Source organism: Nelumbo nucifera, chromosome 3 (genome assembly GCF_055504915.1).
Source record: "Nelumbo nucifera cultivar China Antique chromosome 3, China Antique-T2T, whole genome shotgun sequence".
Taxonomy (NCBI): Eukaryota; Viridiplantae; Streptophyta; class Magnoliopsida; order Proteales; family Nelumbonaceae; genus Nelumbo; species Nelumbo nucifera.
Genome location: NC_142651.1, coordinates 89,198,213 through 89,220,170, shown reverse-complemented (window position 1 = coordinate 89,220,170; position 21,958 = coordinate 89,198,213). Strand labels below are relative to the sequence as shown.

The 21,958-nt window shown below is 37.5% G+C and overlaps 1 protein-coding gene across 7 annotated transcripts in view; it reads right to left on the bottom strand.

The window, feature by feature from the left end:
• Positions 1 to 2,313: 2,313 nt before the first annotated feature.
• LOC104587679 (putative LRR receptor-like serine/threonine-protein kinase At1g56140) overlaps positions 2,314 to 21,958 on the bottom strand; it is a 138,654-nt gene continuing 119,009 nt past the window's right edge. For 4 of the 7 annotated variants that reach the window (XM_010245378.3, XM_088901960.1, XM_088901963.1 and 1 more), the window contains 8 exons: positions 20,864 to 21,276; positions 17,505 to 17,700; positions 17,222 to 17,383; positions 15,448 to 15,566; positions 3,621 to 3,831; positions 3,300 to 3,531; positions 3,030 to 3,183; positions 2,314 to 2,938 (listed from right to left, as the gene is read on the bottom strand). In XM_010245378.3, coding sequence (XP_010243680.1) covers positions 2,546 to 2,938; positions 3,030 to 3,183; positions 3,300 to 3,531; positions 3,621 to 3,831; positions 15,448 to 15,566; positions 17,222 to 17,383; positions 17,505 to 17,700; positions 20,864 to 21,276 — 1,880 coding nt within the window. In that variant the 3' untranslated portion in view covers positions 2,314 to 2,545. The remainder of the gene's footprint in view (positions 2,939 to 3,029; positions 3,184 to 3,299; positions 3,532 to 3,620; positions 3,832 to 15,447; positions 15,567 to 17,221; positions 17,384 to 17,504; positions 17,701 to 20,863; positions 21,277 to 21,958) is intronic. The other 3 variants (XM_088901962.1, XR_016084426.1, XR_016084427.1) reach the window with 3 other exon arrangements.

Below are 21,958 nucleotides of genomic sequence, written 5' to 3'. Positions count from 1 at the left end.
CTTCTACGAAAGTACATTTATATAAGCACTTCTACAAAAGTACTTTTACAAAAACATTTCTATGAAAATACTTTCCCTTTTACAAAAGTGTTTTTTCAATGCCAAAAAGGTATATTTTTGTAATTTTCAGATTTTCTTCATTTTAATATATTTTTGTAATTTTTTGTATGTTCTGTTTTTTTGTATAATCTTTTATATTTCATTCAGGTTGGATTGGATCCAATTCAATCCATTTACATTTTAATGGATTGGATTAGATTTGGTTTATATTGGATTTGAATTGGAATAGGTCTAGTCCATTTGTAAGTGGAGTACTTCTACGAAAGTACTTTTATATAAGCACTTCTACAAAAGTACTTTTACAAAAACATTTCCATGAAAATACTTTCCCTTTTACAAAAGTGTTTTTTCAATGCCAAAAAGGTATATTTTTGTAATTTTCAGATTTTCTTCATTTTAATATATTTTTGTAATTTTTTGTATGTTCTGTTTTTTTGTATAATCTTTTATATTTCATTCAGGTTGGATTGGATCCAATTCAATCCATTTACATTTTAATGGATTGGATTAGATTTGGTTTATATTGGATTTGAACTGGAATAGGTCTAGTCCATTTGTAAGTGGACTCACATTGGACTGGATCGGGTTGGACCAAATCTGGTTCAGTTGACTCACATTGGACTGGTCTGTCATTTGTCAATGCAAAAATGTAATTTTGCCAAACACAGACAAAAGTGAACCAGGTGCAAATTTACCTTGAACCGGAATTTACACTCTATTTGCATCGTTTCCAAACGCAACCTTAGGCTGCCTTTGGAAACGATGCAAATAAGTGTGAATGCAAATATGTAGAGTGTAAAACGGTTTATATAAATTGCAAAGTTGGGTTAGTTTTGTACCGACAAATTTACGTTCTTACCAAACAGACTTTTATCTGCAATGGATGCAAACATGACTTTCAATAAAACATATGCTTTTTCTTTATCAAAAGCCCACTTGAATGCAAATTTACTTCTTTTTTATTGATGTACTTTTATATCTTATTATCAATGTAAATATGCATTAGTCTGTCATTTATCAATACATAAATGTAATGTTGCATTATTGTCAAACACAGGCAAAAGTGAACCAGAGCATAAATTTATGCTGAACTGTGATTTACACTCCATTTGCATCATTTCCAAACGCAGCCTTATTGTAGATACAAATATATCAAATTCCAATAAAATAAAATTATTCGATTCATTTGTCATTCGCATTCAATTGTTAGTTTTAAATATTCACGAATGTCGAATTGAATTCAAATCACCCTTTCTATTGTTCTGGACAAAATGCAGCTAGAGTGAACTTTTAATTAAAAACCAAGTAATTTTTCCTACACCAAATACTCCAAAGTACGATTGCACTAGGGGTGATCATGGACTGGGCCTGGTCCGGGCGCACCTATGATAATGGCTATAGCCTAGCCGGGGCTTGGGCTGGCCTAGGTTTTGGGTCTCAAATATTAAACCTAGTCACACAAAACCTAAGCCCAAGCCTGATATTTCTGGGCCAGGCTTATGCGATCAAGGCAGGGCCAGCTTGAAATGATCACCCCAGATTGCACCATACGTAAACGGATGCCCAGAGTGCGTATCTTGTTGCCGCTGGTTCTCCCCTTGAAAACATAATGCCCAATCAACTAGCGGTGATTGGAAGTGGTTGATTTGGAAAGATTTATGCTCTCGTAGGTTTGAGGGTAATTGATAGTTTATGTGCTGTTCTGGAGCATCTTTTATTTATTCATTGATCAAAAGGCAGAGATTTGAGATCAAATCCCACTGCCACAGCGGGGGAGGGGGGTTTATTGGTATGGGAGCCATTGTTGTATAGTCCAATCAGGCATTCACCAATAAACCTGAAAAATGAAAAAGATTTTGTCTTTTCCTCCTAACCATACGATAGGAAACTCTACCAAATTTTTTTACCATATCAAGTCATCAAGAGGATTGGTAAGCTTTCACTTCGAATTGTTTTTAAGTTTTCTCTTAGGCTCTGTTTGTTTTCGGTGCAAATTTTAACTGGAAACAAATTTTACACCTGGTTCAGTTTTGCTTCCATTTGCTTGTAAATATAATTTGCAATTTTTCCTGATACAAAATTTGCACTTTTTGTCTCATTTTAAATTTTTAATTCACTGGTAGTGCAAAAATTTGTATAAAAAAACTAATGCAAAATTAGCACCGCCTTCTTCCTGCCTCGATTCTTTCTCATATAAGAGGGGATCACATAATTTTACTTCATATTTTACTTTTCAGTTCTCACAAATAAACATGACAAAATGAAATCTGAAGCAAAAGTAAAGCAGAATTTACACTTAACCTATTTGCACTCCCATGCATGTACACCAATACAAATGAAATTAACACTATAAACAAACTAAGCCTCTGTCACAAAATGATCAAATCGACTAAACAGAGCAATTTGGTTTGGGTAATATGGATTCCTGTCAATTTGGTCTGGGTAATATGAAATTAACACTATCATTTCTTTTCTTTTTTTTTTTTTATGTCAAAACAACATACTCTCTCTGACTGTCATGGAGCATTGGTTGAGTAACACTTGTGGGGGGACTGGAATTACCTTTCATGGTTAGATTAGGATTTGATGACGTTGAGCTTGGCATCAACGTTGAAAAAGTACTGCTGCTAGCTTGAGAGCTGATAATATCATTTAATTGCCAATCTGTTAAATAACCAGGCCTGTATGTGACTTCACCCACTTCGATGTCTCCGGATAGCATGGCCACAACACGTGACATGGAAGGTCGTAGTGTTGGTGATGCTTGAGTGCAGAGGAGAGCCACTCTTATGAGTCGACAGGCTTCACTTTCATCAAACTCTTCAAGTGTTTGATCCATCAATTCCAGTTCACGGTGATGTTCATGTAGATTCCATGCCTAAGGAATTAAGAAATGATGGTGTCAAGAAGGAATTTTATAAATAGTACCACTATAATAGAAAACTTACGTAGATTGTTTCTTTTCATACCCATTCAAGAAGATACTTTTTCTCTGTAACCAAATTTGAGCAGTCTGCATTTGGCCTTCCACTGAGAACCTCAAGAGCAACAATTCCAAATCCAAAGACATCAGCCTTTTCTGTTAGGTGTCCACGCATAGCATATTCTGGTGCAAGATATCCACTACAAATACATAAAACTAAGAATTGGAGTTACTAATTTCAATTAGAAAAGAGAAGTAATACACAACTTATTATGATTTGATATAAGTAAATATATGTCTGGTTATGGGTGATCACATTGTTCCTGCAACTCGGGTGCTAATGTGGGTATTCTTTTCATCATACAACTTGGCCAAACCAAAATCTGAAATTTTGGGGTTCAAATCGGCATCAAGCAGAATGTTACTAGCCTTCACATCTCTATGTATAATCCTTGGATTGGATTCCTCATGAAGATAAGCTAGGCCTCTTGCTGTCCTCAAGCAGATTTCATAGCGTGTTGGCCAATCAAGATATAGATGAGTCTTCCCTGCAAATTTGCTCCAATTTAATATAGATTAATTATCTTTTCGTATCCTGCTTTGGGGTAAAACATAGAGAACTGAGATATGTTCATACCAAAGAGTGCCTTATCAAGGCTCTTGTTTTCAAGATACTCATAAACAAGAGCTCGTTTATCACCCTCAATACAGCATCCATATAGTTTCACAAGGTTGCGATGTTGAACAACAGATATCGTAGCAATCTCTGTTACAAATTGATCCTTTCCCTGGGGGGATACTACTGAGAGTTGTTTCACAGCCACGTTCCTCCCATCATAGAGTTTTCCCTGCATAAATTTTCAGTATAAATTTAAGGCATGTATATAAGCTTCTGTGGTTATGAAAAATATCTTCAACTTCTTTTCCTTTAAATATCTGCAATGTTTATTGAGCATGAAAAACGAAGGAAAAAAGTATGATGAAATTAATACCAATTGACCAGTGCTAGCAAAAACAAAAAAAAAAAAATCCAAAGTTCAGAGCCTTACAGGCATGACAGGACCCATGGAAACAAAATTAGAAGACAATAGTTGATATTCATCTCATCATGTCTATACTCTGGCTAGAAATACATAAAACGGCAATACTATGATATCCATACAGATTATATATCTAAATTACATGGATGCACATGATAGATAAAACTACCTTCTCTCCACAGACTCCACACTGATTCATGGATAGACAAGTGTTTCCAAAACCAGACCAGACCAATGGTCAGATTGGTTCAATCAGATTGTTGAAGATTAATTAGTTTTATGATGTTTTTCTGATTAGATGTTTTATGTTAGTTGTTAGATAGGAGGTGGGGACTACAGTAGTTATGTGAGTCCAAATGTTTTTATGTTTTTGAGTGTTATATATGCTGTTTTATGTTTTGCCGCCGTATAAGGGCATAGTTGTCTTTGTACAGTTCTATTATTTTAGTATAAATAATAAGTGAAGGGGGCGGCCAGATGATTGCTCTCTTTTCTTTTCAACTTCTCTTCTTCTCTTCTTCTCCTTCTCTCTTCCTTCTCTCTTCAAGAAACTACTTTCTTTTACATTTTTTTTTTTAATTCAGCAGATTCCTACTCAGATTAAAAAGATTTAAAATGAAAATTGGTTTGACTGTCCTTAAATAATTATTTTTACAAAAACCGTGCTTCTAATTAAAACCCAACAGTGAACCTTAAACCAATTGAACAAATAATAAAATTAAATTGCGTTCATGATAAAATTTTTCCAAAATTTGGCATTAATTGTCAATAGAACATAATTCTGTGCTTCAAACCTGGGTATAAGACATGAGGAAAAAATGTTCTATGCATTAAACTTCTTGTATAAATTTCTGTTCTTTAACTTTTTTTATTTGCGCCTTGGTAATTGATATTGACTATGTATATATTATAATGATTTCATGAATAAAGGGGATCTGACCAATCCAATCATGGTTGGATCCCAGTTCATTATCTACATTGAAAAGATGGTTTGATTACAAGTATGTTATTTTTTCTTTTAATAAATTAGAATAAAGGCATCCACATGAGTCCCTATATAGTGCATCCAACTCAATGTTCTCATGTTGTCATTAGATGCTTAATCATAGAGTATACATACACAATGGTGATAACTCTTTATAGCTCAGACTAGTATGAAGAAGTTCTTCCTTACTTGTTGGTACAGGTTTTGAAGACTTTGAGGGGTCAATACAGCATTTAGCACTGTTTGTGTTGATTAAACCCTCACAAATAAGAAAATAATACGGCATTTAGCGTGTTATAAAAAACTTTTGTATTCTTAATTTTTTGAGCTTATAATTATAAAATAGACATTTTTAAACTAAAATGTTTATTTTGTGTGTTTATATACTAATTTCTTTTTATTATTTTCTTATTTGTTAGGGTTTAATCAACACAAACATTTCTAAATGCTGTATTGAACCCTCAAAGACTTCAAAACCTGAACCAATAAGTAAGGAAGAACATAAAATGTTGTCCAATCAACACATTTTCTTCTTCTTCTTCTTCCACCTTTTCTTTTCTTCTTCTCCTATAACAGAAATAGGGGTTCAGCCCCTATATTTTTTGAAATTTCTTTTCTTCTTTTTCTTCTCATGAATATGTTGGAATATGTTGATTTTCTATACTTTAACATGAAATTTATACTTTTCTTATGAAAATTATGGATATTTATTAAGGAAATATGATTATGGAACCTAGGGAACTACCCTAGGATACATGTTTTTATTGAAAAAAATCCATTGCATAGGTTCCTGCCTAGGTGACTAGGTGACAATGCGCCCCCCCTGTCGCCTAGCCTCACCTTGGCGCCTTGAAAACCATGCTCCAAGGGCGCTTTGTTACCTTGACAACAGGCAAGACTGGGTACTTGAATGGAAGTATAATTGGATCTATGGAGAAGGGCCCTGAACATGACAAATGAAACTAAAAAACTGTACGGTGATGTCTTGCTTGTTGATCAAGCTAAGGCCACATATTCTGAATATGCAAGAATCTTTCAGTTACAGGTTGAGTTGGCTGCATGTAAACAAGGTGAGAAGTCTATATGTACCTATTATTCTACTCTCACATCCATATGGAAAGAGTTGCACTACTATCAGACTATTGATTGGAAGAATGAAGAAGATGCTGAGGACTATAGAAAGCTAGTGTCTCAGCAGTGTGCTTTCGCCTTTCTTGCTGGTTCGCATTCAGTGTATGAACCTATTAGAGTTCAAATCTTTTGAAGCAAGGATTTTCCAAGTTTATAGGAATCTTATGCTCTCATCCAATCTGAAGAGAGCAAAAGGTAGGTGATGAATTTGTCTGAGGGGGAGTAGGTGGCCTTAGTTGTAAGGAGGTTGTGAAGAAGGGTGAACCATCTAAGATGGATGAGGTTGACAAGGACAAATTGTGATGCAATCACTATGGTATATGATGGCACACTGAGGAGCATATGTGATCAGTTGGTACACGTGCATGATGAGCAGTCTCCTACAGCTCCTACTGCACCTACTCAGAACTCTACCCCAGAAGAATCTACTGAGTTCTACATGTGATCAGTTGGAGAAGTTCAGTTGGTCTCTATGTAACTTAGAGGGAAATAACAGTGCTCCCTCAACTTCCTTTGCAGCTTTAGGTAACCAGGGTTCTGCTTCCCATACTTCTTTTATCCCTATTGATTCTGTTTCTACTGTAGCTACAGTAGTCCGAACCATTAAGGAGAAGAAGAAAGAGAAGGAGAAGAAGAAGAAGAAGAGAAGAAGAAGAAGATGAAAGAACTGTCGAACCTGATAGCTAAACCCTATCAGTCGACCTCTTAATAGTGATTAGGCTTCTAATTAAATGTACAAGGACTAAACTGCCCCTACTTAAGTATGGGACAGAGAACCTCTAATAAGACTTCCACATAAGCTCATAACTTAACCAAGGTGAGTTGACTAATCTACCCTTATTCGGCTAACTCTAACACTCCCCCTCAAGCTGGAGAATATATGTCATATAATCCCAGCTTGTTACATATATAGTTCACTCTCCCTGAGCTTAAGGCTTTTGTAAACAAATCTGCCCACTGATCACCTGAGCTTACATGTTCTATGCTTATCTCTCCAGTAAGAACCTTCTCCCTCACAAAGTGGCAATCAATCTCTATGTGCTTTGTTCTCTCATGAAAAACAGGGTTGGATGAGATATGGAGCGCAGCTTGATTGTCACAGTACAACTTCATAGGTTTATCCATGTGGAACTTGATTTCTTGTAGGAGATTCCTCACCACACTAATTCACATGTAGTGTGTGCCATGGCTCTGTACTCGGCTTCAGCATTGCTTCTAGCCTCAACCGTCTGCTTTTTACTCTTCCACGTCACAAGATTTCCTCCAAGAAATGTGCAGTAACCTGTAGTAGATCTTCTATCAGACACAGAGCCCACCCAATCTGCATCCGTGTACCCAACTACTTCAAGTTTTCCTCCTGGTTTATACAATAGCCCACGGCCCGGAGCTCCCTTCAAATATCTTACAATTCTAAGAACTGCATCTCAGTGAGATATACGAGGGTTCTGCATAAATTGGCTCACCACACTGACTGCAAAGGAGATGTCTGGTCTCGTGATAGTCAAATAGTTCAGCTTCCCCACTAGTCGTCTATACCTTCCAGGATCATCAAATATTTCCCCTGTATCACTGCTCAACTTAACACTTGGTTCCATAGGAGTCTTAGCCGGTTTTGCACCTAACAGTCCTGTTTCGTCCAATAGATTGAGAACATATTTTCTTTGGCACAGGTTTACACCTTGTCTTGATCTAGCAACTTCTATACCCAAGAAATACTTCAATGTTCCAAGGTCTTTTGTTTGAAAATGATTTTGCAGAAAGACCTTGAGTTTGTCGATCCCCAATTTGTCACTGCCAGTTATGACAATATCATCCACATAGACCACTAATAAAATCTTTCCAGCTTCTGAGTCATAGCTGAACACTGAGTGATCAACCTGGCATTGTTTCATTCCAAAATTCTTCACCACTTCACTAAACTTCCCGAACCAAGCACAAGGCGATTGTTTCAACCCATAAATTGCCTTTTTCAGTCTGCACACCTTACCAGCCTCCCCCTGAGCAACAAACCCAGGTGGTTGCTCCATATATACCTCCTCTATAAGATCACCATGAAGGAAGGCATTTTTTATGTCAAGTTGAAATAAGGGCCAGTCATACATAACTTCCAGGGAAATTAACACACAGACAGAGCTAATCTTAGCCACTGGAGAGAAGGTCTCCATATAGTTCACTCCATACAACTATGACCCTTTAGCAACAAGTCTGGCTTTCAGACGCTCCACACTACCATCTGGCAAGTATTTAACAGTATACACCCATTTACAACCCACAACATGCTTACCAGGAGGAAGAGTAGTGAGCTCCCACGTGTGAGTATGTTGAAGAGCAGAGAGTTCCTCTTCCATTGCCTGCCTCCACCCAGGTGAACTAAGAGCCTCTTGGACATTGTTAGGTATGGAAATAGATGACAATAGTGAAACAAACTGGCGATGTGAGGCAGAAAGGCGAGATACTGAAACAAAATTGGAAATGGGATGGAGAGTAGAACTACGTTTACCTTTCCGTAAGGCAATGGGTAGGTCAAGTCCTGAAGGTTCAGCAACAGGAGCAACGACAGGATCCGCGGACAAGGTAGAAGCTGGAGGAGGGGCCGGTGTCGTTCGACGTGTATACACTTGCCGAATTGGTGGTCGTTTAGTAGGGATCTGCACTGGATGAGGTGACGAGTCAACTCCAACAGGAACACCCGGAACGAGATCACTGATCGGAAGAGGAAGAGGAAGTAAAGGTGGAGACGAAGATGCTTCAGTTCCTGAGAAGAAGGGAACAGACTCAAAAAAGGTGACATTAGGACAGACATAGCACTTCCGAGTAATGGGATTGTAACACTTGTACCCTTTTTGAGTCCGAGAGTAGCCAAGAAAGACACACTTAATGGAGCGTGCATCCAACTTGTCTATTCCAGGACTCAGATTGTGAACAAAGCACACACAGCCAAAGATACGAGGTGTTAATGGAAAGGGAGACAAGGTGGGGAACAAGATAGAGAAGGGAGACTGACCATGAAGAATAAAGGAGGGCATCCGATTAATGAGGAAACACGCAGTAAGTACAACATCACTCCAAAACCGTTTAGGAACACTCATATGATGAAGAATAGACCGAGCTGTTTCAAGGAGATGACGGTTCTTCTGTTCAGCCACCCCATTTTGTTGAGGAGTGGATGCACAAGAAGTTTGATGAATGATGCCATGCTGTTCTAAATACTGTTAAAAGGAAGTTAGAAAATATTCACGACCATTATCTGAATGAAGAACTTTGATTGGAACACCAAATTGTGTACATATTTCAGCATGGAATTTTTGAAAAATGGAAAATAATTCACTCCTTTCTTTCATTAAATAAATCCATGTCATTCTTGAACAATCATCAATAAAAGTGACAAAATACTTGTAACCATTATAAGACTCTATTTTGATCGGGCCCCAAACATCTGAATGAACCAAAGCAAAATGATTCAACATACGACTTTCAACTCTAGGACTGAAGGAAACACGACGATGTTTCCCAAACTGACACGACTCACACTGTAACACTGACAAATGACTCAAAGACGGAACTAGTATCTTGAGTGCCTTGAGAGAAGGATGTCCCAGTCGACAATGCCACCGTAGAGGAGTGAGTGAAGTCTGAAGTGCAACTGACGATCCACCACCGTCAAGGTAATACAATCAACCAGCTTCATGCCCCCCACCAATCTTCTTCCCCGTCTTGAGATCCTGAAAAACACAAGAGGAAGGGAAAAGAGTAACAGAGCAGTTAAGAGCCTTGGTTAATTTACTAACAGACATAAGATTGAATGGAAACTTAGGGACATATAGAACAGATGATAAAGAAAGAGAAGCCATGTCAACATTTCCAACACCATAGATGGGAGAGGAGGAACCATTGGCAAGGGTAACAGTTTGAGATGTGGAAGTTTCAGAGAGAGAAGAGAACACACCTGGAGTCTCGGTCATGTGATCAGAGGCTCCAGAGTCAATAATCCAAGGAGAGGTTTTAGATGACAGGCAAGCTATACCTGAGTGGGCAAGAGTAGCAGTAGTGTGCTGTGAAGTGGACTGAAGGAACCGCTCATACTCATCACGCGGTACACTCACCATCTCCCTTCTGGAAACAGATGTAGATGTGGAAGCAGTTAGGTCTGCCTGTTGATTATCACTGACATCAACCCCACCAACAATAGCATGATTGGCCCATTTAGAGGGAGGGCGGCCATGAAGATCATAACAGAAATTTACGGAATGTCCTTCCCTGCCACAGTGGGTACACTTCCTTGTAGAGCTGTCTTTTTCTTTGCCACGGCCTCCCCCTGAGTCACGACCATCACCACGGCCAAATATGGAACCACCACGACCTCCTCGGGAGGCATGTCCTCCCCCTTTCGTACCACGTCCACCTCCTCTGGCTGTCACAAAAGCTGATCTATCAGACTGTGTGGGATTCTCTGTCTGTCCCAAAGAAATCTTGCGAAGCCGAGCAAACACTTCCTCAAGTGTAGGAAGGGTGGAGCCCCCCAATATTTGGGCCCTAACTGGTTCATACTCTGATTTCAACCCCACTAAGAACCTTGTGACATCTAGTTGTTCCCTCTGTTGTTGCTGAACCTTAACATCTGGAGTGAGAGGATGATAGACATTGAGTTCATTTCTGAGGTTCCTCATACTGGCATAGTACTCTTCTAGGGTTTTATTTCCTTGTTGCAGACCAAAGTACTCCTGATAGAGCTGATATACCCTTGTAGTATTATCTTGCCCAGAATACAGCTTCTTGGCATGTTCCCATATGTCCTTAGCTGTATCTAAGAACATGAAGTTGGCACTTATTTTGGGTTCCATACTGTTCCATAGCCATGTCATGATTTGAGCATCCTCCTGTTCCAATCATCAAACCCTGGAGAGTCAGCCGGTGGTTTATCTTCTTTCACATGCTTCACTTTTCTCTTTGCCTTGAGAAAAACTTCCACCGACTTGGCCCATGGAACATAGTTCTCACCATTCAGTTTAATTGAGGTCATCTGTACACCTAGATAGTCAGAGGAAACCACCACACTAGGTTTCTGATCACTACATCCATCTCTCATTGCTGCCATGATACTCTTTCAATGCTGCCTCTAATCTGAATTCCCAATCACCAACTAAGTGCTGCTGTCAAGAGTTTGATGTTCCAGAACCTACCACAGTCCCTAAACACAATGATAGATACACATGCCTTTGTTCTTATCCACACCACTACTGATTTCACAAAAAAAAACACAGACTACACCGTTCAGCACTTACTAACCACATGCAAGCTCTTTTACAACTACTCAACAGAGTTTGTGCATCACAAGCACCACCACACAGCCATAGCTGTCACACACAATACAGACCTGCTTTAACGCTTTTAAGAGGGCACCACAAGACCAACAAAAACTCAACTAGTACCATTGCATTACACCTTGCACCATTCGGCCACCTACAGTAGCAGCCCTTACACCATTTGGTCACTGTAAACACAGCCTGTTCTTGGAATTTTTCCAAGAACCAGGGCAACAACCAACCTAGTTCTCTAGGTTCTGATCAGTCCTCTCAAGTTCTTGAAGATTTTCAACCCAGAAATACCAACAGCACACAGAGGAGAGATAACCAACCTTCGTTTGAGAGCTTCAGCCAACCATTCACTGCTGAAGTTGTTTTCTTAGGAAAGGAGGTTCTGTGCACCAGAAAAAAAGAAGAGCTGTGATGTTTCAGGCCTGGGATGAACCACTTTTCTCCATTGACAGCCCAGTGAAGAAAATGAGAGAACTGAAGCACGAACTGAAGTTGTCACAAACTGAAACAGGTCACGAACTGAAGTTGTCACGCTCTGATACCATGTTTCTATTGTAGCTACAGTAGTCCGAACCAGTAAGGAGAAGAAGAAAGAGAAGGAGAAGAAGAAGAAGAGAAGAAGAAGAAGATGAAAGAACTGTCGAACCTGATAGCTAAACCCTATTAGTTGACCTCTTAATAGTGATTAGGCTTCTAATTAAATGTACAAGGACTAAACTGCCCCTACTTAAGTATGGGACAGAGAACCTCTAATAAGACTGCCACATAAGCTCATAACTTAACCAAGGTGAGTTGACTAATCTACCCTTATTCGGCTAACTCTAACAGATTCCTAGATCATTGACTTCGAGGCTTCCAACCATATAATTGGTAAGCCTACATTGTTTTCTTCATATCAATTGTTATCTGGGAGGGATAAGGTGAGACTAGTGGATGGTTTTCTTCATATCAATTGTTACCAACCATATGATTGGTAAGCCTTTATGTTCTTGAAGATGATACTGGATCAAAGTCACTTCCTTCTACAACTCTTATTAGTCACAGTAATAGTCATGTTACAAGTCAATTTTATTTGTTGCATCATTGTCTAGGTCATTTGTCTTTTGAAACATTAAAGTGCTTGTTTCCAACTTTGTTTAAGTCAGCATCTCTATCTTCATTTCAATTTTCTACTTGTCAGTTAAGCAAACATTGTATAACTTTGTTTCTACTGAATAATAAAAGATATTTTTTTCCCTTTCACATTGTTCATTCAGAGGTGTGGGGCCCTGCTACTATTATGACTAATGGTGGTTATCAGTACTTTATAACTTTTATTGATAATTACTACGCTCAATATACTTGGATATATTTACTTCACTTCCGAGAAGTTCCACATATAATAAAGGACTTCTCTTGCATGATTTACACCCATTTTCATGTGGATTTTCAGATCTTCCAATTAGACAATGCTAAGGAATATTTTACCCATGGACTGATTGAGTTGTTTGCTACAAATGAAATGTTACACCAAATCTCTTGCTCTTGGACACCTCAACAAAACAGTGTAGCTGAGAAAAAATACTGGCACTTGTTGGAAGTGTGTTGTGGTTTACTACTGCAGATGCACATGCCAAAAAAATTCTGGGGTGATGCTATTCTTTTTGCCACATATTTAATTAATCACGTGCCTAGAAGAATTCTCAAGTTCAAGGCCCCCATAAACTCATGTATCCTTAGTCTCCCCTTTCTTCTATTCCCCTTTCACGTGTTTGGGTATAAGTGCTTTGTTCATAATTTGTCTCCTTCATGGGGTAAACTTCTATTCCTTGTGTCTTTCTTGGCTACCCTTCATCTCAAAAGGGGTTATGATCTTGTGTTAGGTAAATCTTATGTGTCCCTAGACATCACCTTCTTTGAATCCCAACTGTATTTTACTGCTTCTCATCAGGGGAGAGTAATAGTGATGAGATATAGGTTCAATTTCCTATTTCCATTCATATTTCTTCTAGCTCTATTCACCAGCTATTAGTTATTTACATCCTCAATAGGTAAATCTTATACAAGATCCTCCTTGTATGACTTGGGATCACTCCATAGATGACAACAGATCAACCTCTAGGTAATGTACCTTTGTAGGAGGTAACCTTGTAACTTGGAGAAGCAAGAAACAGTTGGTTGTAGCCAAAGTCAGGTGCTGAAGCTGAGTACCAGGCTATGACACATGGAGTTATTAAATTGTTACAAATGAAGAATATGCTTATAAAGTTATTGGATAGTCCTATGGCACTGTACTATAACAACAAGGCTGCCATCAATATTGCCCACAACTCTGTCCTTCATGGTAGGACAATATTTAGATGGACAAGCATTTCATCAGAGAAAAACTTGAATTGCCTGATATTTGTACTCCTTATATTGTCCATGAATCAGTTAGTTGATGTACTTACTGAGAGAGTGTTTGCCCCTCATCACACTGAACTTTGTAACAAGTTGGGAATGATAAATATCTATGACCCAACTTGAGGGGGAGTGTTGTTTATATACTTTTAGTGTGTCACAGACAACACTGTTCTACTGTTTATGGTCACCCTAATATAAGGTGGGCAGCCACCAACTATTCTTTTTCTCCCAACAGTTCAATCTTCTCTTCTCTCCTTCTATTCCCTTTTCGTCAAGCTTTCTAACACTGAAAACACCTTGCCATTAATATAACCAGCATTTCCCCTTGCAACAAATGTATATTTTAATACCTTTAGACCACTCTAGGTAATTTCACCATCCAGGGGGGCTACAGCCATAGGAAAATTGATGCTATACATCCCTCCATTTAGCATTCCCTGAGAAGAAGTGATCCCAGAAGAAGTTGAATCCTCCACAACGATTTGGGATGATTAACATGACTGTTTCCTTAACAATAATCACCCCAAAACGAGCAAAGCAGACCTCAAACAGTCCACAGAGCAATAATAAACTCAAAACAAAGAGATGACAGTACCAAACTTCAACCAAACACCAATCACAGATTCTAGGAGCAGGAAAAACACTTCAGCCATAACCCTAAAACTGTCAAGAAAGGCTGATGAACCCTAGCTGCCAATAGAACACCTTACACTTCACAAAAAGATGGTCACTCAGTGCCCACAATTCAATAATAATTACCATGTGCTCACTACACAAACTCAGAGCAGATGAACAAAGGAATACCTGGAACAAATAGGATCACATGATCCACTGTAACATAGGAGGCAGAACTTACACCCCCAAAAAAACTTGTTAAATGTTCTTCACATCATTCAACCACCACAATGAATACTTGTCTTGGCGCTACTACCAAGACAGAAAAAGGAAAAAACGAGTGATCAAATCAGGACGAGCAGAAAATACTTTTGTTCCCAATCAAAAAGGTAAGTTCTTGGTGAGAAATATTGATCTGCTGTCTTCTACTGCCCAGAAATATGCTATTACCATATTATCCAAGAGAAAAGAGTAGAAAAGAGAAGAAAGAAGAGAAGAGAGGAGAAAAGTTTAGAGGCAAAAAAAACCTTGGCTAGCGGTGCCTAGAATATTATTTCTATTAGAGCATCAGTAATAAAAGGATAAAATTACAAAAGTGCCCTTGCGGCACAAACTACTAGAAAATACAAAACCTATCTGGTCGGAAATCAATAATTCAACCTTTCAGTTCAGGTCAAATGTGCTAACCCTTGATTTCATAATTAAATAATAAAAATTAAGAAAGTTAAAAACACAAAAGAGTTATGAATAAGTACATAAAGACAGATATAAAAGATTGGGGCAACATCACTTATCACTAATATTACATATTCATCATATTGAACAAAAATAAGTATGACAAATGGTAACTATTTTTATAAAGATAGAAATATAAAAAAAATTGTAGAAAATTTTGGACACTTACTATCATCATCATCTAAAATTGCCATGTGCAAAGAACATGCGCATTTTCCACTTGATAGTGCAATATAAATTGTAAATCTAATTAAACCTTACCTTATAAACAGCTCCAAATCCCCCCTCTCCTAACTTATTTTTGGGATTGAAGTCCTCTGTGGCAGATCTCAGTTCTACATAACTAAAAATATTGGCTCTGGGAGTTATTGCTAGAATCTCTGCAATTTACAAATATATAGGTTATAACTTCTGCAACGGGCTATCTTGCAGTGTAATCCTATTACACTTTCTAATGTGACCCAGTTAGTTGTATTGACAACAAGCATAATTTGATAGAAATAAGCCAAACACAGTCTTGAATGCATACCAACTTTAGAGTATTTTGCATAGAGTATGTCCATCATCAAGTAGATTTGTATTTAAATCATATAAGCTAATAAATAACCTATAATTAGATAATCTTTTGATTTTAAGCTTTGGGCTGTGGTAAAAATATGACCAAGTGTTGTAAGTGTTTCTTCAAAACACAATCTAAAGTCAAATCACTTTTTAAGTTCCAAAACATGAAGCCTAAAATTGGGGTTTTGTGCTCTAGGGCTTTAAATGTCAACCAGCAGCCAAGAGAACAGTAAACCAAGAAGAGAATAGGAAGAAGTAGAGAAAACACCTAGAGTGAACATGGTTTGGCTCAGTAGCCTACATCCATGAGAAGAGTGGGAGAAATATCCATTATGAGAACAAGAAATACAAGACTTACCTCTTATACTTACAACAAAATGTCCACTCTCACCCAACCCTAATTGCATACAATCATGGCTTAAATAAACAACCACCCAATTATAGCAGAATTTCACAGAGGCCCCTCTTCCTCCCATAAATACATGGAAGTCCCCAAAATTTATCAACATTACAAATTTACCTCTATAACCTACAATACCCTCCCTGAAAGAATACCCAAATACAATCATATACAATATATCTCTCTAAATTAAAAACACAAATCCTGAAGATTACCCAAATGCAAGCTAATTTCCACACAAAACTTGAACTTTAGATTGGATAAGCCTCATAATAATTTACTAGAAAAAGTTTGGAGGGGTGTTTTTTCCTGGTTTATTATAGAATGTATCAAAAGTTAATTCAGAGATTTTGTGGATATTATTCTTCTATTGGATCCATGGAAATTCTCATTAGAACAAAGCTTCAAAAGATATGCAGGCAGCTCCATAATTTGGTTTGAAGAACTTAAAGTCTTGTGTCCGAAAAAGTCATCAACATTAATTTAGATGACGTTATTTAACTTAGGGCAATTTGATTCCAAGGAAGGGATTTTCAAAGGAATATAAAAAAGAGTATCAATTTGTTGTGTGCATGAAAGGCACAAGGAGGCCCAAGTTCAATTTTTGTAAGCTCAAATTATTTTACAGTTAAAGGATTATGCAATAGGGCTGCAGCCTTGCCTAAAATTAGGGCCGCTTCAGAAGACAAAAAGTACAAATTTCGTATTTTGTAGAAGTGAAAATTATAGTTACAAACAAACAGATGCAAAATTTGTATCTGGTACATATTTGCACTGCAAACAACAGAGCCTATATTGCAAATGGTGTTTTTTGTTTATCAAGGTAAAACCTAGCCTCCACAACTTCCATTGTGGTTGATATTTGCAATAAATGTTGACAAAGGGACAATGGGCACTAGTGGTCTAATGGAGGGGACAATCCTCAGCCAGAGGACAAAGAGGTCTAGCAAGCCTTTTTTTATTATATCATCCCCATTTTAGTACAAAATGGAGAAAAAATGGATAAATATACTGCACAGGATAGCTGACATAAGATAAAAATAGACGAACCAATTATTAATACTCGTACATTACCTTCATCCTTGTGGATGCCTTTTCTTTTCCTTCGTCTCATGTAGAAGATAGCGAAGACAGATGTTGAGATGACAATTGTAACAACAACTACAATAAAAACAATCAAGCCTGTCCTTTTTGATGAAGGTGATTCTGGATTGCCAGGTACGGTTGGTGTGAAATCTACTCAGGAAATTCATAATCATATTTAATATAATATCAATTGAATGTCTACCACTGTTTTTTGACAAGCCAATATCTGACACATTAGGTATGCGTTTAATCAAATTCTATGTGATATTACCTGGAGTAAACTTGATGGCTGCAATGGATGATCCGTAAGAGCCATCTTCAGGTATTCTTTGAGTACCTTTTCCAGCCCAGAAGAGATGAATTTCAAGATAGTTCTCTGTTACATTAGCCTTAAACTCCTTTACAATGCCTTTAAACATTGTACCGGCTTCTTTTTCTATTTCAAAGTCTTTTATTTTCAGATCCCCCTGTAGAATTAAATTTTTACTACACCACATAAAAGCTTTAAAATTGGAAAAAATATTCAATAAAAATAGGTGGTGAGAAACAACTTTCAACTTTCTGTAGTGAAATTAAATTTACACTAATGCAAATGCGTAGGAGTACAAATCAGGACAGTAATTTTTGGTTCACTTTCACTTGGGGTTTCACTTTACTTTGCCACAGGTTATATTTTACTTCATTTAAGACTGCAGAAAAACATAATAAAGTAAAATTTAAAACAAAAAATAAATCATAATATGTATTCATCTTATTTGCACTCCCTTACTTTTGGACAGGCACAAGTGAAATTACATTGCAATCAAATTAGGATACTGATCGTAACACCAAGTGGGTTAAGATCAACTTTGTCATCTAGAAATTTTTTCTACATGAAGTGCACTACTTCTAATTATGAAACTAGATGATAACTTAGCTTAAACTGAGATACTGATTCATAAAACCTTTTTGACAAGAGGTTCTCAGAGGTATCTACATGTTGGAGGGAAGTTTTACATAATTTATATTACAGCCATTATTAAATATATCATAAATTTATGGACAAAAGTTCACTTTTTCTGCTGACATGGATAAGAACATGTTTTAAGTACCAGTATTCATACCTTCAAAGCATGAGCTGTAAATGTTATGATATTATCAGATCAGTAGAAAGAATACTAGGATGAAGTTAATAGGAGATCTGGTGCCTTTATATTGGCAAGATTTACAACCCTGATTGTACAGTGGTCTCATGTTGCATTTAAACCTTCTATATAAGAGATTAAGCTCTTAAGAGAATAAGTTTTAGTTATTCTAGCATGAATTTATTTTAACTTTGCACACCATTTTTATATTTTTCTTTTTTAATAATAAAAGTATGGACCAAGATACAGAACAAAATCCAATAGAAAAAATGAACCAATTTTTTAGTTGATACTACTAATGTAATATTAGCATATGTTGTTCAGAAAAAACTCTAATCAGGAACAATGGGCCTTCAGAAACCTGTGAGTGATGCCAGAAAGATGAGTAAGATGGAGAGAGTGGGGGAAGCTAAAGTGAAGAAGGTGATACTGGACACTAGAAAGATGGGTAAGATGGAGGAGACGATGAAGTCTTACAGGCGAGTCTGGTAGGAAGAGTGGTTGAAAAAGATGCGGAGATGGAGAAGATTGAAACTTCAGTGAAGTTAGAGTGGGGAAGAGTGGTGTTGGGGGTGAGGAAGCTGAATGCGGAACTTCTGCTGTTTATGTTTCACAGCAGGACTGGTGGTTTCCGGTGGCTGGAGAGCTAGTTGCTGGCAGGATGAAGTATGCGATGTGGATTGGAAAAGTTGCAATCCCACTGCATGCTTGGAGCATTCTGACCTTTAAGGAAATTGCTTGTTCCTGCAGCAGATTCCTGAAGTATGATGACAGAAACAGAACCTGGGAGTTGGACATGGCGAGGATCCTAGTAGAGGTCAAGGTCATAGCCAATATTCCAGATAGAATGGTTCTGGAATTTGCAGGAGAACCTTATGATTGAGAATAATAATTGAGGGGGCTGATGAATCATTTAGGAAGGAGAAGGCGGCTTCAGTAGACAGAAGAATAGATAGAGAAGAGGGGATGAAAGGAGAAGGAGAAGGTGGTGGGAGATGGAGGATAGGGAGAGTGAGTACAAGGGAGATCAAGAGTAAGGAGAGGGGATAAATAAAGGAGGAATTGGAGAACATGTGATAACCGATATCGCTAATGCTACACAAAAGAAAGGGGGTGGGGATCAGCAGTTTATGGGATTATTGGTTGATTTCAGAAGAAAGAATTAAGAGTTAAAGGAGTAAGGGGGCGAGGGGAAATTTGGAGAAAAGAGATCCCTTTTCAAAGATGGAGAGGTTTAACTCTCTGAAAGACAGCCAAGAGAGTAAGAGAAGTCTGAAAATGGAAGACAAATGGCTTTGGGTGATAAGTACAAAGGTGTTCCCATCAGATTCATCCATACAAGGTTATGGCACCAGATCGAATTTGAATCAAAATTTCTAATCATGCGTGGCTTCCATTTTCTCAGAGAGTTCACGAGGTTGTAACTCAACAGATGAACAGTAGTGCAGAGAACGGAAGTCAGGGTTGAAAAGGGGGAAACAGGGGAATAGAGGGAGATTGAGGAAATTACAAGGGAGGGATAAGAGGAGAAAGTGGGGGCTTGAAGCTGAGAACGCTGTTGGGGAAGACAATTCTGAGAAAGGAAGAGTGAGCATTGGTTGGTTGGTGGATAAACAAGTGGAAGTTGGGAAATCACTGGGTTAAGTTTTTCTGGGAGGGGAGTGACTGGTGAGAAAAGCAATTGAACAGTTTAAGAGAAGAAGAAGGGAAGAACAGAATAGAAAAGAAACATACTGGTGAAGGAGGTGAGGTTTGGGAGGAGTGGGAGGAGAAGGAAGAAGGAATTGCTGATGAGGAATAGAGGAAGAGTGAGGTTTGGGGTTTGAACCCAAAGATGAAGGAAGCTGATCTCATGGATTGGAAGGGGCCTGAGAGATGAAAGAAGGAGAAGGGTAGTAAGGAACATTAAGAAAGGATGGTTTGAAGGCGTATACCATCTGCAATTAGCTGGATCATATGAAAGGAGAGAAATAGAAGGATTCTAAAGACAAAGCTTGTAAGCTGGAAAGGTTGGTGAAGGATGCTAGCAAACTTGTTGCAGTCTTGGTCTTTGTATTTCCAGATAAGTTTCTATTGAGGACAGAGGACCTTGGAAAACTTTGGGGAAGTTTTTGGGTTTTCAAATGGAAATTTGAATAGCTTGTACTGAGCAGTATTTGAAAGGTTCTATTGTATTTCTCACTATGTCGGGTGTTGCCTTATCACCTGATTATGATGTAGTCTTTTTCTTTTCTATTAATGAAAATTTATTTTTATTTTACTACAAAAAAGAAAATTGTTGGAACTGTTTTAAGAACCAGGGATGAGCTCTACTTTATTCATTCTCTTAGCATTTAATGAATCTACTACAGGTAAAATGGCATAGTTTTGTCATTAGAAAATTAACAGATCCTTGGATATTAAAAGATAACAGATCCTTGGCTAAAGAGTGAAGTTTGAAGATAACAGATATGAAAAAAATTCAGATCCTTGGATATTAAAAGATTTATCTCTTAAAGCACAATACCTGAATATAAATATCGAAGATTCGCCTTCCAAAACGCTTCCAGGATTCAGCAACAAAATCAATTCGTTTATTTTTGGATACCCAATCAAATCCTGTCTCTGCAAAATATAGACTTACTATATACATTCCATTCTCAATACTTAGGCCGTAGTATCTTAGAGATCCTGGAGATAACCTCACTTGTTGAAATAAGGCTCCTGTTGAAGTATTTCCAACTTGAATTGGACTTGTAGTGCTATGGATGTAAATGAGATTTGCTTTATCAAAAAATATTCCAGCATTGCTAACTGCCCATTTTCTATTATCTGTTACAAAGTATGATGTTGCACTCATGTTATAATTTTCTTGATCAAATTCGTCTCCATTAGTATCTTTCATTGTTTCACCACCACAATTGATTGCAATTTTGGCATCTGTAAACAAATGAATAGAACAACCCCAATGGTTTAGTTTGGTTTCTATTTAATGCACTTAAAATATGAAATGTCTTTTTTATTATTTATCACATTTTACTGAAGAAAATATTTGCCTTAGTATAGTAATCAAAATTTCTAATATAAATTGGTAGCTGATGTATCTTTTTAGTGAACGCTTTCTATCAAATTTAATATACATATGCACAATAGTATGTGATGTCAAGGATCTCTAGTGTAAAGCCTTTCTATTCTGTCATACACATAAAAAAAAAAAACATCCACTTATTGTGTGTATGTGAAACCCTAGCTTGTAGCTGGGGACTTTAATGAAATCTTTGAGCTGGTGTTTCCTTGTACCTGGAAGCTTGTGTCTTCAATGAATTTGCTGAAGGCTTTAAGTCAGTAGAAATCTGCTGAATTAAAAAATATGAAAGAAAGTAGTTTCTTGAAGAGAGAAGGAAGAGAGAAGGAGAAGAAGAGAAGAAGAGAAGTTGAAAGAAAAGAGAGCAATAATCTGGCCGCCCCCTTCACTTGTTATTTATACTAAAATAATAGAACAGTACAAAGACAACTATGCCCTTATAGGGCGGCAAGACATAAAACAGCATATATAACACTCATGAAACATAATAAAATTTGGACTCATATAACTACTGTGGTCCCCATCTCCTATCTAACG